The sequence below is a fragment of the Coregonus lavaretus genome (genome assembly GCF_964263955.1).
Source record: "Coregonus lavaretus genome assembly, contig: HAP1_SCAFFOLD_767, whole genome shotgun sequence".
Lineage (NCBI taxonomy): Eukaryota > Metazoa > Chordata > Actinopteri > Salmoniformes > Salmonidae > Coregonus > Coregonus lavaretus.
Window position 1 is genome coordinate 126,794 of NW_028162741.1, and position 13,207 is coordinate 140,000.

The 13,207-nt window shown below is 45.9% G+C and overlaps 1 protein-coding gene across 1 annotated transcript in view; it reads right to left on the bottom strand.

The window, feature by feature from the left end:
• The window catches only part of LOC311118938 (C-myc promoter-binding protein-like), a 129,498-nt gene that overhangs the window by 64,311 nt on the left and 51,980 nt on the right, over positions 1 to 13,207 (bottom strand). The window contains exons 6-11 of the mRNA XM_084193688.1: positions 10,128 to 10,390; positions 9,579 to 9,645; positions 9,245 to 9,303; positions 8,114 to 8,258; positions 5,165 to 5,340; positions 2,685 to 2,785 (exon numbers count right to left, since the gene is read on the bottom strand). Of these exons, the coding sequence (XP_084049814.1) occupies positions 2,685 to 2,785; positions 5,165 to 5,340; positions 8,114 to 8,258; positions 9,245 to 9,303; positions 9,579 to 9,645; positions 10,128 to 10,390 (811 nt within the window). The remainder of the gene's footprint in view (positions 1 to 2,684; positions 2,786 to 5,164; positions 5,341 to 8,113; positions 8,259 to 9,244; positions 9,304 to 9,578; positions 9,646 to 10,127; positions 10,391 to 13,207) is intronic.

Below are 13,207 nucleotides of genomic sequence, written 5' to 3' on the forward strand. Positions count from 1 at the left end.
ACCAATAGAAAAGAGGGTTGTTGGATCTGCTGACCTAGGGGGAACCAATAGAAAAGAGGGTTATTGGTTCTGCTGACCTAGAGGCAACCAATAGAAAAGAGGGTTATTGGTTCTGCTGACCTAGAGGAAACCAATAGAAAAAGAGGGTTGTTGGTTATGCTGACCTGGGGGGAACCAATAAAAAAGAGGGTTGTTGGTTATGCTGACCTAGGGGGAACCAATAAAAAAGAGGGTTGTTGGTTATGCTGACCGGGGGGGAACCAATAAAAAAGAGGGTTGTTGGTATTGCTGACCTGGGGGGAACCAATAGAAAATAGGGTTGTTGGTATTGCTGACCTGGGGGGAACCAATGGAAAATATGTTTTTTGTTTGCATATCTTATAGGTTTTGTCCCAAATGGCACCCTATTCCTTAAGGTAGTGCACTATATAGGGAACAGGGCGCCATTTGGGACGCATCCCTCATGTAGTTCCATAGATACATAGAGGAAAGCACTCTTAAAAGATACACTGAGTGTACAAAACATTAGGAACACCGGCTCTTTCCATGACACAGACTGACCAGGTGAATCCAGGTGAAATATATGATCCCTTATTGATGTCACTTGTTAAATACACTTCAAATCAGTGTAGATGAAGGGGAAGAGACTGGTTAAAGAATGATTTTTTAAGCAACTCAATATTAGGAAGGTGTTCTTAATGTGTTGTATGCTAGTGCATCCTGTTTAACTAGATGAAAGTTTAACAGTTTAACACAGATGAAAACACAACTTAAAACAAACAGGACTTGCTCTGAATGAAAACTGAGTTCACGACATGGGGTTTGGGTTCTGTTTGGTTGTTGTTGAAGTAGATTTAAAATAACAAAGCACAGAGTTCTATCTCTATTGAAGTTAGTTTTTCTCTAAGCACAAGTCCCTAAAGTTATGGCTCAGCTTGTTACTCTGCCAAGCTGTATCCATGTTCAATATTCCCGGCCTAAACACTAATGCAGTGGCAGGACAGATTTTCAGCCTCACTGAGTCTCCGAATGTACCATTATTCAATTTTTATCTGATTTCTCAATAAGCAGGCAGCAGGTTTACTGACTGGGCTATAAATAACAAAACTGAACTAATGGAGATGAATAGAGCAGGTAGAGAGAGAGAGAGGGGGGAGAGGAGAGAGGGGGGAGAGGGAGAGAGAGAGGAGAGAGAGAGGAGAAAGGGGGGGAGGGGGAGAGAGAGGAGAGGGAGAGAGAGAGGAGAGAGGGGGGAGAGGGAGAGAGAGAGAGGGGGAAGAGGGAGAGAGGAGAAAGGGGGGATGGGGAGAGAGAGGAGAGGGAGAGAGAGAGGGGGAGAGGGAGAGAGAGGAGAGAGAGAGGGGGGAGAGGAGAGAGAGCGAGAGAGAGAGGAGAGAGAGGGAGAGAGAGAGGAGAGAGAGGGGCGAGAGAGAGAGAGAGTGCGAGAGCGAGAGAGAGAGAGAGAGGAGAGAGAGGGGGGAGAGGAGAGAGAGAGGGGGGAGAGAGAGAGAGAGGGAGAGAGAGGAGAGAGAGAGGAGCAAGAGAGAGAGAGTGCGAGAGCGAGACAGAGAGAGAGAGGAGAGCGAGAGGGGGAGAGGGAGAGAGGAGAGAGAGAGGGGGAGAGGAGAGAGAGAGGGGGGGAGAGAGCGAGAGAGAGAGAGAGGAGAGAGAGGGGGGGAGAGGGAGAGAGAGGAGAGAGAGAGGGGGGAGGGAGGGAGAGAGAGGAGAGAGAGAGGGGGGAGGGAGGGATAGAGAGGAGAGAGAGAGGGGGGAGAGGGAGAGAGAGGAGAGAGAGAGGAGAGAGAGAGGGGGGAGAGAGAGAGGAGAGAGAGAGGGGAGAGAGAGGAGAGAGAGGGGGAGGGGGAGAGAGAGGAGAGAGAGGGGGAGAGGGAGAGGGGGAGAGAGAGGGGGGAGAGAGAGAGAGAGAGGAGAGAGAGAGAGAGGAGAGAGGGGGAGAGAGAGAGAGAGGAGAGAGAGGGGGAGAGAGAGGAGAGAGAGAGGGGGAGAGAGAGGAGAGAGGGGGAGAGAGAGAGAGGAGAGAGAGGAGAGAGGGGGAGAGAGAGAGAGGAGAGAGAGAGGGGGAGAGAGAGAGAGGGAGAGAGAGAGGAGAGAGAGAGGGGGAGAGAGAGAGAGGAGAGAGAGAGAGAGGGGGAGAGAGAGAGAGGAGAGAGAGGGGGAGAGAGAGAGAGAGGAGAGAGAGAGGGGGAGAGGGAGAGAGACGAATAATGATGTTATACTAACTAGTGGGGTTTTTTACAGAGAAAGAGGAGAGAGGAAGAAGAATGCTACAATACTGTCCTTTAAACAGGCCGACCATCTGTTGGACTTCCTGCACAGTAGACACTGGAGAACAGATTCTAAGCTGACTGTAAAGTAGTACTACACCACAGTTACAGCGGTTTATCATACTCATAAGAAGAAGCACAACACCTAAGATTCAAACACATTAGCTTGAAAGAATCTTTCAAAGTCGACCTTGAAAACTAGTTTTATGAAAACGTTTTCTTGATCTAGCTTGGTTGCCAGATATTTTTTTCTGCTGTTGCCAACTCCTTTTGTCATCGTTATAATAAAGGAGCTTGCTAAAGCAGAACCAGAATCACATCTGGCAACTCAGCCTACACTTGACCCAGTGTATTTATTGTGAAACCTTTAGTTCTCCATCCATACAGTACACTACTCACCGTCCACCAGTTCCTGGTAGAGATTGTTCAGCACGTTCATCAGGTTTTTACAGGCTTTCTTTGGCAGGATCTTCCAGGTCAGGGTCCTCTTATCTTCGTTGCTGGAAGATGAAACACACGGTCAGCTCTCCTGAGAGGTGGAACTGGCACAAAACTAACACTGGTGGTGGATAGGGGCAGGAGACCACCCCCGAGACTGGTCGAAATATCGGACTGATCTTACAGACACAGAACCACAGAAACAGATTGAACTTTGACCCATACGGACAATAGATGCACACATGACTGTAAGTCGCTTTGGATAAAAGCGTCTGCTAAATGGCATATTATTATTATTGTTATTATTATTATACCAACAGTGGCCAAAACCTGACACAATACAGTATAATTTATATTGTGTTATTGACTGTACGTTGTGTTTACCCCATATGTAACTCTGTGTTGTTGTTTTTATCACACTGCTTTGCTTTATCTTGGCCAGGTCGCAGTTGTAAATGAGAACTGGCTTACCTGGTTAAATAAAGGTGAAAAAAAAAATAAAAAAAATAAAGGCTAACAGTGTAAAAACAACCACTTCCACAGCCCACCTGGAGGAATATACTGTCTCCACTGGGTTACAGCCCACCTGGAGGAATATACTGTCTCCACTGGGTTACAGCCCACCTGGAGGAATATACTGTCTCCACTGGGTTTAGCCCATCTGGAGGAATATACTGTCTCCACTGGGTTACAGCCCACCTGGAGGAATATACTGTCTCCACTGGGTTACAGCCCACCTGGAGGAATATACTGTCTCCACTGGGTTACAGCCCACCTGGAGGAATATACTGTCTCCACTGGGTTACAGCCCACCTGGAGGAATATACTGTCTCCACTAGGTTTAGCCCACCTGGAGGAATATACTTGACCCTGTGTTGCTCTCAGCCCTTTAGCTAAATGGTTGGGGTCCTGCACTATGGTTGACCCTGTGTTGCTCTCAGTCCTTTAGCTAAGTGGTTGGGGTCCTTTACTATGGCTGACCCTGTGTTGCTCTCAGCCCTTTAGCTAAGTGGTTGGGGTCCTTTACTATGGCTGACCCTGTGTTGCTCTCAGCCCTTTAGCTAAGTGGTTGGGGTCCTTTACTATGGCTAACCCTGTGTTGCTCTCAGCCCTTTAGCTAAGTGGTTGGGGGTCCTGCACTATGGTTGACCCTGTGTTGCTCTCAGCCCTTTAGCTAAGTGGTTGGGGGTCCTGCACTATGGTTGACCCTGTGTTGCTCTCAGCCCTTTAGCTAAGTGGTTGGGGTCCTGCGCTATGGCTGACCCTGTGTTGCTCTCAGTCCTTTAGCTAAGTGGTTGGGGGTACTTTACTATGGCTGACCCTGTGTTGCTCTCAGCCCTTTAGCTAAGTGGTTGGGGTCCTGCACTATGGCTGACCCTGTGTTGCTCTCAGCCCTTTAGCTAAGTGGTTGGGGGTACTTTACTATGGCTGACCCTGTGTTGCTCTCAGCCCTTTAGCTAAGTGGTTGGGGTCCTTTACTATGGCTGACCCTGTGTTGCTCTCAGCCCTTTAGCTAAGTGGTTGGGGTCCTTTACTATGGCTGACCCTGTGTTGCTCTCAGCCCTTTAGCTAAGTGGTTGGGGTCCTTTACTATGGCTGACCCTGTGTTGCTCTCAGCCCTTTAGCTAAGTGGTTGGGGTCCTGCACTATGGTTGACCCTGTGTTGCTCTCAGCCCTTTAGCTAAGTGGTTGGGGTCCTTTACTATGGCTGACCCTGTGTTGCTCTCAGCCCTTTAGCTAAGTGGTTGGGGTCCTTTACTATGGCTGACCCTGTGTTGCTCTCAGTCCTTTAGCTAAGTGGTTGGGGTCCTTTACTATGGCTGACCCTGTGTTGCTCTCAGCCCTTTAGCTAAGTGGTTGGGGGTCCTGCACTATGGCTGACCCTGTGTTGCTCTCAGCCCTTTAGCTAAGTGGTTGGGGTCCTGCACTATGGCTGACCCTGTGTTGCTCTCAGCCCTTTAGCTAAGAGGTTGGGGTCCTGCACTATGGTTGACCCTGTGTTGCTCTCAGCCCTTTAGCTAAGTGGTTGGGGTCCTTTACTATGGTTGACCCTGTGTTGCTCTCAGCCCTTTAGCTAAGTGGTTGGGGGTCCTGCACTATGGCTGACCCTGTGTTGCTCTCAGTCCTTTAGCTAAGTGGTTGGGGGTCCTTTACTATGGTTGACCCTGTGTTGCTCTCAGTCCTTTAGCTAAGTGGTATGTCTGAGAGTAATTCTGTGAGAGTTGTTTGGGGACTGAGCAGAATGCTATAGTCACAAAGGGCAAATGCTGTGTGGGGGATCAATACTCAAAAAAGAGATTTTACACATTATATGGATAGAAAACAGTCTATTCCATTCTATTCAATCCCATCCCATTCCATTCTAATACACAACAGGGGGTTGGTAGTCGCCGCAATGCTTACTGGGAGATGGTGTTTGTGTCAGAAGAAGCAGTGCTTACTGGGAGATGGTGTTTGTGTCGAGGTCGACACAGCTGACGTCCAGCGGGGGGTCGTAAAGGTCAAAGTAGCGTGAGTCGACGCCCACGATGAAGGGGCAGGGGGCGGAGAGGACACCTGCCAGGGCCAGCGGGCACAGAGGGATGTACGGACACTGCCAGTGGAACGGGAAGATCATCTGAGGATGAGAGCGAGGGGGAGGAAGGGGGAGGGAGAGAGAGGGAGGGAGGGAGGGAGGGAGGTCAAATCAGGAAACTGAACGTTTAAAACTACTGTCAAAACAGAGATAATACCAACACTGCAATACCTTAGCTACTACTAAAAATACTATCAAAACTGCCATAGCTAAATTTAAGCTCTACTATCAAACTGCCTTTGCTAATTATTTAAGCTCTACTATCAAACTGCCATAGCTAATTATTTAAGCTCTACTACCAAACTGTCATAGCTAATTATTTAAGTTCTACTATCAAACTGCCAAACTGCGGTCCTCTGTAGCTCAGCTGGTAGAGCACGGCGCTTGTAACACCAAGGTAGTGGGTTCGATCCCCGGGACCACCCATACACAAAAATGTATGCACGCATGACTGTAAGTGGCATATTATTATTATTAAACTGCCATAGCTAATTATTTAAGCTCTACTATCAAACTGCCATAGCTAATTATTTAAGCTCTACTATCAAACTGCCATAGCTAATTATTTAAGCTTTACTATCAAACTGCCATAGCTAATTATTTAAGCTCTACTATCAAACTACCATAGCTAATTATTTAAGCTCTACTATCAAACTGCCATAGCTAATTATTTAAGCTCTACTATCAAACTGTCGTAGCTAAATATTGAAGCTCTACTATCAAACTGCCATAGCTAAATATTTAAGCTCTACTATCAAACTGCCATAGCTAATTATTTAAGCTCTACTATCAAACTGTCGTAGCTAAATATTGAAGCTCTACTATCAAACTGCCATAGCTAATTATTTAAGCTACTTACTAAAACCGCAAGCTACTACTAAAAGTCCTATAGTGAAAGTGTTAAACAGCTGATATCAGAGGTACTATAGTAGAAGTGTTAAACAGCTGATATCTGAGGTACTATAGTAGAAGTGTTAAACAGCTGATATCTGAGGTACTATAGTAGAAGTGTTAAACAGCTGATATCTGAGGTACTATAGTGGAAGTGTTAAACAGCTGATATCTGAGGTACTATAGTAGAAGTGTTAAACAGCTGATATCTGAGGTACTATAGTGGAAGTGTTAAACAGCTGATATCTGAGGTACTATAGTAGAAGTGTTAAACAGCTGATATCTGAGGTACTATAGTAGAAGTGTTAAACAGCTGATATCTGAGGTACTATAGTAGAAGTGTTAAACAGCTGATATCTGAGGTACTATAGTAGAAGTGTTAAACAGCTGATATCTGAGGTACTATAGTGGAAGTGTTAAACAGCTGATATCTGAGGTACTATAGTAGAAGTGTTAAACAGCTGATATCTGAGGTACTATAGTGGAAGTGTTAAACAGCTGATATCTGAGGTACTATAGTAGAAGTGTTAAACAGCTGATATCTGAGGTACTATAGTGGAAGTGTTAAACAGCTGATATCGGAGGTACTATAGTAGAAGTGTTAAACAGCTGATATCTGAGGTACTATAGTGGAAGTGTTAAACAGCTGATATCTGAGGTACTATAGTGGAAGTGTTAAACAGCTGATATCTGAGGTACTATAGTAGAAGTGTTAAACAGCTGATATCTGAGGTACTATAGTGAAAGTGTTAAACAGCTGATATCTGAGGTACTATAGTAGAAGTGTTAAACAGCTGATATCTGAGGTACTATAGTGGAAGTGTTAAACAGCTGATATCTGAGGTACTATAGTGGAAGTGTTAAACAGCTGATATCTGAGGTACTATAGTAGAAGTGTTAAACAGCTGATATCTGAGGTACTATAGTAGAAGTGTTAAACAGCTGATATCTGAGGTACTCTAGTGGAAGTGTTAAACAGCTGATATCTGAGGTACTATAGTGGAAGTGTTAAACAGCTGATATCTGAGGTACTATAGTAGAAGTGTTAAACAGCTGATATCTGAGGTACTATAGTAGAAGTGTTAAACAGCTGATATCTGAGGTACTATAGTAGAAGTGTTAAACAGCTGATATCTGAGGTACTATAGTGGAAGTGTTAAACAGCTGATATCTGAGGTACTATAGTGGAAGTGTTAAACAGCTGATATCTGAGGTACTATAGTGGAAGTGTTAAACAGCTGATATCTGAGGTACTATAGTGGAAGTGTTAAACAGCTGATATCTGAGGTACTATAGTAGAAGTGTTAAACAGCTGATATCTGAGGTACTATAGTGGAAGTGTTAAACAGCTGATATCTGAGGTACTATAGTGGAAGTGTTAAACAGCTGATATCTGAGGTACTATAGTAGAAGTGTTAAACAGCTGATATCTGAGGTACTATAGTGGAAGTGTTAAACAGCTGATATCTGAGGTACTATAGTAGAAGTGTTAAACAGCTGATATCTGAGGTACTATAGTAGAAGTGTTAAACAGCTGATATCTGAGGTACTCTAGTAGAAGTGTTAAACAGCTGATATCTGAGGTACTCTAGTGGAAGTGTTAAACAGCTGATATCTGAGGTACTCTAGTGGAAGTGTTAAACAGCTGATATCTGAGGTACTATAGTAGAAGTGTTAAACAGCTGATATCTGAGGTACTATAGTGGAAGTGTTAAACAGCTGATATCTGAGGTACTCTAGTGGAAGTGTTAAACAGCTGATATCTGAGGTACTATAGTAGAAGTGTTAAACAGCTGATATCTGAGGTACTATAGTAGAAGTGTTAAACAGCTGATATCTGAGGTACTCTAGTGGAAGTGTTAAACAGCTGATATCTGAGGTACTATAGTGGAAGTGTTAAACAGCTGATATCTGAGGTACTCACAGCCACCAGAGCCTCAGTGACACTGGTCAGAACAGCGGGCCGTAGAGAGTGGACCAGGATCTTATGTTCTGTCACAGCAAACACCAGGAGCGTTATAGCATTCTCCGGACCGAGGTTCTGCAGCAGCGTGGAGAAACGACCACCACTGGAACACACCAATAGAAAAGATAAACACACTACATCGCTATCATAACACATACCATAAATTAACCATACCATAACTAATACCATAAATTAACCGTACCATAACTAATACCATAAATTAACCATACCATAACTAATACCATAAATTAACCATACCACAACACAAGCCATAAAATAACCATACCACAACACATGCCATAAAATAACCATACCACAACTTATACCATACACTTCACCAGCAGTCACCAAACCTTCGTCCAATTCTTCAAACCAATGTAAAAGGTATGTTTTGGAGTTCCTCAAGGTACTGTTCTCGGACCACTACTGTTCTCATCATGATATACACTTGTTAAATCCACTTCAAATCGGTGTAGATGAAGGGGAGGAGACTGGTTAAAGACAACTGAGACATGGATTGTGTATGTGCCATTCAGAGGGTGACTGGGCAAGAAAAAAGATTTAAGTGCCTTTGAACGGGGTATGGTAGTAGGTGCCAGGCGCACCGGTTTGTGTCAAGAACTGCATCACTGCTGGAGTTTTCACGCTCAACAATTTCCCATGTGTATCAAGAATGGTCCACCACCCAAAGGACATGCAGCCAACTTGACACAACTGTGGGAAGCATTGGATTGTAGAGTCCATGCCCCGACAAATTGAGGGCAAAATGGGGGGGGGGGGGGGGGGTCGCAAGTCAATATTGGGAAGGTGTTCTTAATGTTTTGTACACTCAGTGCATATGATACCTGTCTGTATCCGGCCGCAACCGGGAGACCAATGGGGCGGCGCACAATTGGCCCAGGGTAGGGGAGGGAATGGCCGGCAGGGAGGTAGCTCAGTTGGTAGAGCATGGCGTTTGCAACGCCAGGGTTGTGGGTTCGATTCCCATGGGGTATGAAAATTAAAAAGAATAATGTATGCACTAACTGTAAGTCGCTCTGGATAAGAGCGTCTGCTAAATGACGTAAATGTAAAATGTAAATGTCTTACCTGAGTGGTAGAGGGGAGGACACAGGCTGGCTCAACATCAGGCTGTCGTGAGGTGAGAGCTGGGGAATGTCAACACATTACCACAGGTATAGTGTGGTGGGGACAGGTCTGGCACAAAATGGCTGCCGCGCTTCATGCCGCAGGTGGCTGTTATCAAAGACTCCCATATACCAGTACTGTCTCTGTTACCAGAGTTACAATGTAAATAACTTTGAGAAAAACACTATTAAAAGAATGATGATTATGATCAAGAGAGAGTCAGACATGGTCTTGTAGTGAACAGAGACACATACTGACAGAAACCACAAACAGCACCATGGACGCCTAAACTCACCTGCACCAGGATCCTGGGCCTCTGGGAGGAGGGGAAGGGCACCTTGTGCATGAAGTGGGAGATGTGCCTGACAGGAAGGAAGGAAGGAAGGAAGGAGAAGAAGAAGAAGAAGAGTTACGGGACATGAGGCCAGAAATAACCCTGAGGAGGAGGGGAGCATAATCTGTCATCACACCGTCTGGGACGGGGTAGATTTATATAGAGTCCTGCCACTACCCTGCCACCTGACCAAAACAATGACCTGTTGAACTGTCAGTAAACACTTGATCTAAAGATAGTCTCTGGTGTTTATTTAGTGGACTGGACACCCTTTGGAATTGTGTGTCTACAGTACATCTATGTACAAAGTGCCTGGGTATGGTGCCTGTCCTATACAGAGCTGTCAGATAACACAGTCAGTGCCATGCAGGGTAACTGACAACGCTCTCTAGTTATAAAAGGACAGTGGCTCAGCATGGCGCTAGCAACGCCAAGGCCATGGGTTCAAGTGCCGCAGTTGATACCAAAAAAAACGTCTGCTGTGAAATATATCATTCACACGGTGCTCACTTCTCGATGGGCAGGGCGTGAGGTCCAGAGATGGAGTACCGATAGAGGAAGGTGAGGAACTTGCGGAAGGCGTCAAAGAAGGGCCAGTGAGACAGCAGACAGATACACTTGTTGGTGTGTACAGCCCTGGGCCCCAGGGCTGGGGATGAGGCTGGGGAAGAGGGCCCGTGGTCCAGCCCCTTCAGACCCAGCTGAGAGCGCTGCTGGTCGGTCAGACAGTCCTGGGAGTAGAGCTCGTAGAACTGGATGGCTGCGCCGTACACCTGAGATGAGGAAACACACAGCTACACGTCAGGAAGGATCCATTAGTACATAGATATAGGGGGGCACATGTGTATCTATTGCCATACAGCTGACTGGAACCACATTATGTGAGTGGAGTGGCGCGAGGAGCGGAGCGTGCCCTGTTTGACTGGAGCGCGGAGCGAGTTTCCCCGAAGGCTGGAGCGTCGGCGTTCTCGCCTGCTCCAATTTCGCTCCAGTACCGCTCCAGTAGCGCTCACTTCATGCTGTCTTTACCTGACCTTGTATCAGCTAGGTTACCCTCTCTCTGTCTTTACCCTCTCTCTGTCTTTACCCTCTCTCTGTCTTTACCCTCTCTCTGTCTTTACCCTCTCTCTGTCTTTACCCTCTCTCTGTCTTTACCCTCTCTCTCTGTCTTTACCCTCTCTCTCTGTCTTTACCCTCTCTCTCTGTCTTTACCCTCTCTCTCTGTCTTTACCCTCTCTCTCTGTCTTTACCCTCTCTCTCTGTCTTTACCCTCTCTCTCTGTCTTTACCCTCTCTGTCTTTACGCTCTCTCTGTCTTTACCCTCTCTCTCTGTCTTTACCCTCTCTCTCTGTCTTTACCCTCTCTCTCTGTCTTTACCCTCTCTCTCTGTCTTTACCCTCTCTCTCTGTCTTTACCCTCTCTCTGTCTTTATGTCTTTACCCCCTCTCTGTCTTTACCCTCTCTCTGTCTTTACCCTCTCTCTCTGTCTTTACCCTCTCTCTCTGTCTTTACCCTCTCTCTCTGTCTTTACCCTCTCTCTCTGTCTTTACCCTCTCTCTCTGTCTTTACCCTCTCTCTCTGTCTTTACCCTCTCTCTGTCTTTATCCTCTCTCTCTGTCTTTATCCTCTCTCTGTCTTTACCCTCTCTCTCTGTCTTTACCCTCTCTCTGTCTTTACCCTCTCTCTGTCTTTACCCTCTCTCTGTCTTTATCCTCTCTCTGTCTTTATCCTCTCTCTGTCTTTACCCTCTCTCTCTGTCTTTACCCTCTCTCTCTGTCTTTACCCTCTCTGTCTTTATCCTCTCTCTCTGTCTTTATCCTCTCTCTCTGTCTTTACCCTCTCTGTCTTTACCCTCTCTCTGTCTTTACCCTCTCTCTGTCTTTATCCTCTCTCTGTCTTTACCCTCTCTCTGTCTTTACCCTCTCTCTCTGTCTTTACCCTCTCTGTCTTTACCCTCTCTCTCTGTCTTTACCCTCTCTGTCTTTACCCTCTCTCTCTGTCTTTACCCTCTCTGTCTTTACCCTCTCTCTGTCTTTACCCTCTCTCTCTGTCTTTACCCTCTCTGTCTTTATCCTCTCTCTGTCTTTACCCTCTCTCTGTCTTTATCCTCTCTCTGTCTTTACCCCCTCTCTCTGTCTTTACCCTCTCTGTCTTTACCCTCTCTCTCTGTCTTTACCCTCTCTCTGTCTTTATCCTCTCTCTGTCTTTACCCTCTCTCTGTCTTTATCCTCTCTCTGTCTTTACCCTCTCTCTCTGTCTTTACCCTCTCTGTCTTTACCCTCTCTCTCTGTCTTTACCCTCTCTGTCTTTACCCTCTCTCTCTGTCTTTATCCTCTCTGTCTTTACCCTCTCTCTGTCTTTACCCTCTCTCTCTGTCTTTATCCTCTCTCTGTCTTTACCCTCTCTCTGTCTTTACCCTCTCTCTGTCTTTACCCTCTCTCTCTGTCTTTACCCTCTCTGTCTTTATCCTCTCTCTGTCTTTACCCTCTCTCTCTGTCTTTACCCTCTCTCTGTCTTTACCCTCTCTCTGTCTTTACCCTCTCTCTCTGTCTTTACCCTCTCTCTGTCTTTACCCTCTCTGTCTTTATCCTCTCTCTGTCTTTACCCTCTCTCTGTCTTTATCCTCTCTCTGTCTTTACCCTCTCTCTGTCTTTACCCTCTCTCTGTCTTTACCCTCTCTGTCTTTACCCTCTCTCTGTCTTTACCCTCTCTGTCTTTACCCTCTCTCTGTCTTTATCCTCTCTCTGTCTTTACCCTCTCTGTCTTTATCCTCTCTCTGTCTTTACCCTCTCTCTCTGTCTTTACCCTCTCTCTCTGTCTTTACCCTCTCTCTCTGGCTTTACCCTCTCTCTCTGTCTTTACCCTCTCTCTGTCTTTACCCTCTCTCTGTCTTTACCCTCTCTCTCTGTCTTTACCCTCTCTCTCTGGCTTTACCCTCTCTCTCTGTCTTTACCCTCTCTCTGTCTTTACCCTCTCTCTCTGGCTTTACCCTCTCTCTCTGTCTTTACCCTCTCTCTCTGTCTTTACCCTCTCTCTGTCTTTACCCTCTCTCTGTCTTTACCCTCTCTCTGTCTTTACCCTCTTCTCTGTCTTTACCCTCTCTCTGTCTTTACCCTCTCTGTCTTTACCCTCTCTCTGTCTTTACTCTCTCTCTGTCTTTACCCTCTCTCTGTCTTTACCCTCTCTCTCTGTCTTTACCCTCTCTCTCTGTCTTTACCCTCTCTCTGTCTTTACCCTCTCTCTGTCTTTACCCTCTCTCTGTCTTTACCCTCTTCTCTGTCTTTACCCTCTCTCTGTCTTTACCCTCTCTGTCTTTATCCTCTCTCTGTCTTTACCCTCTTCTCTGTCTTTACCTTCTCTCTCTGCACATTCTAAATCTAACCTAAATCCTAGAGACAAACACAGAGCAGTTTGATTCCTGGAAACCCAGTACTATGCTCTTAGAGACAGATCACATAACATCAGAATATTCAGGCTTTTCTGATCTCCTGCTGTATTTAGGTCATGCTCTAACTTTTCCCAGAAGGGGGTATAGTCTAGTACAGAACAGCCTTCTGTCAGAAGGGGGTATAGTCTAGTACAGAACAGCC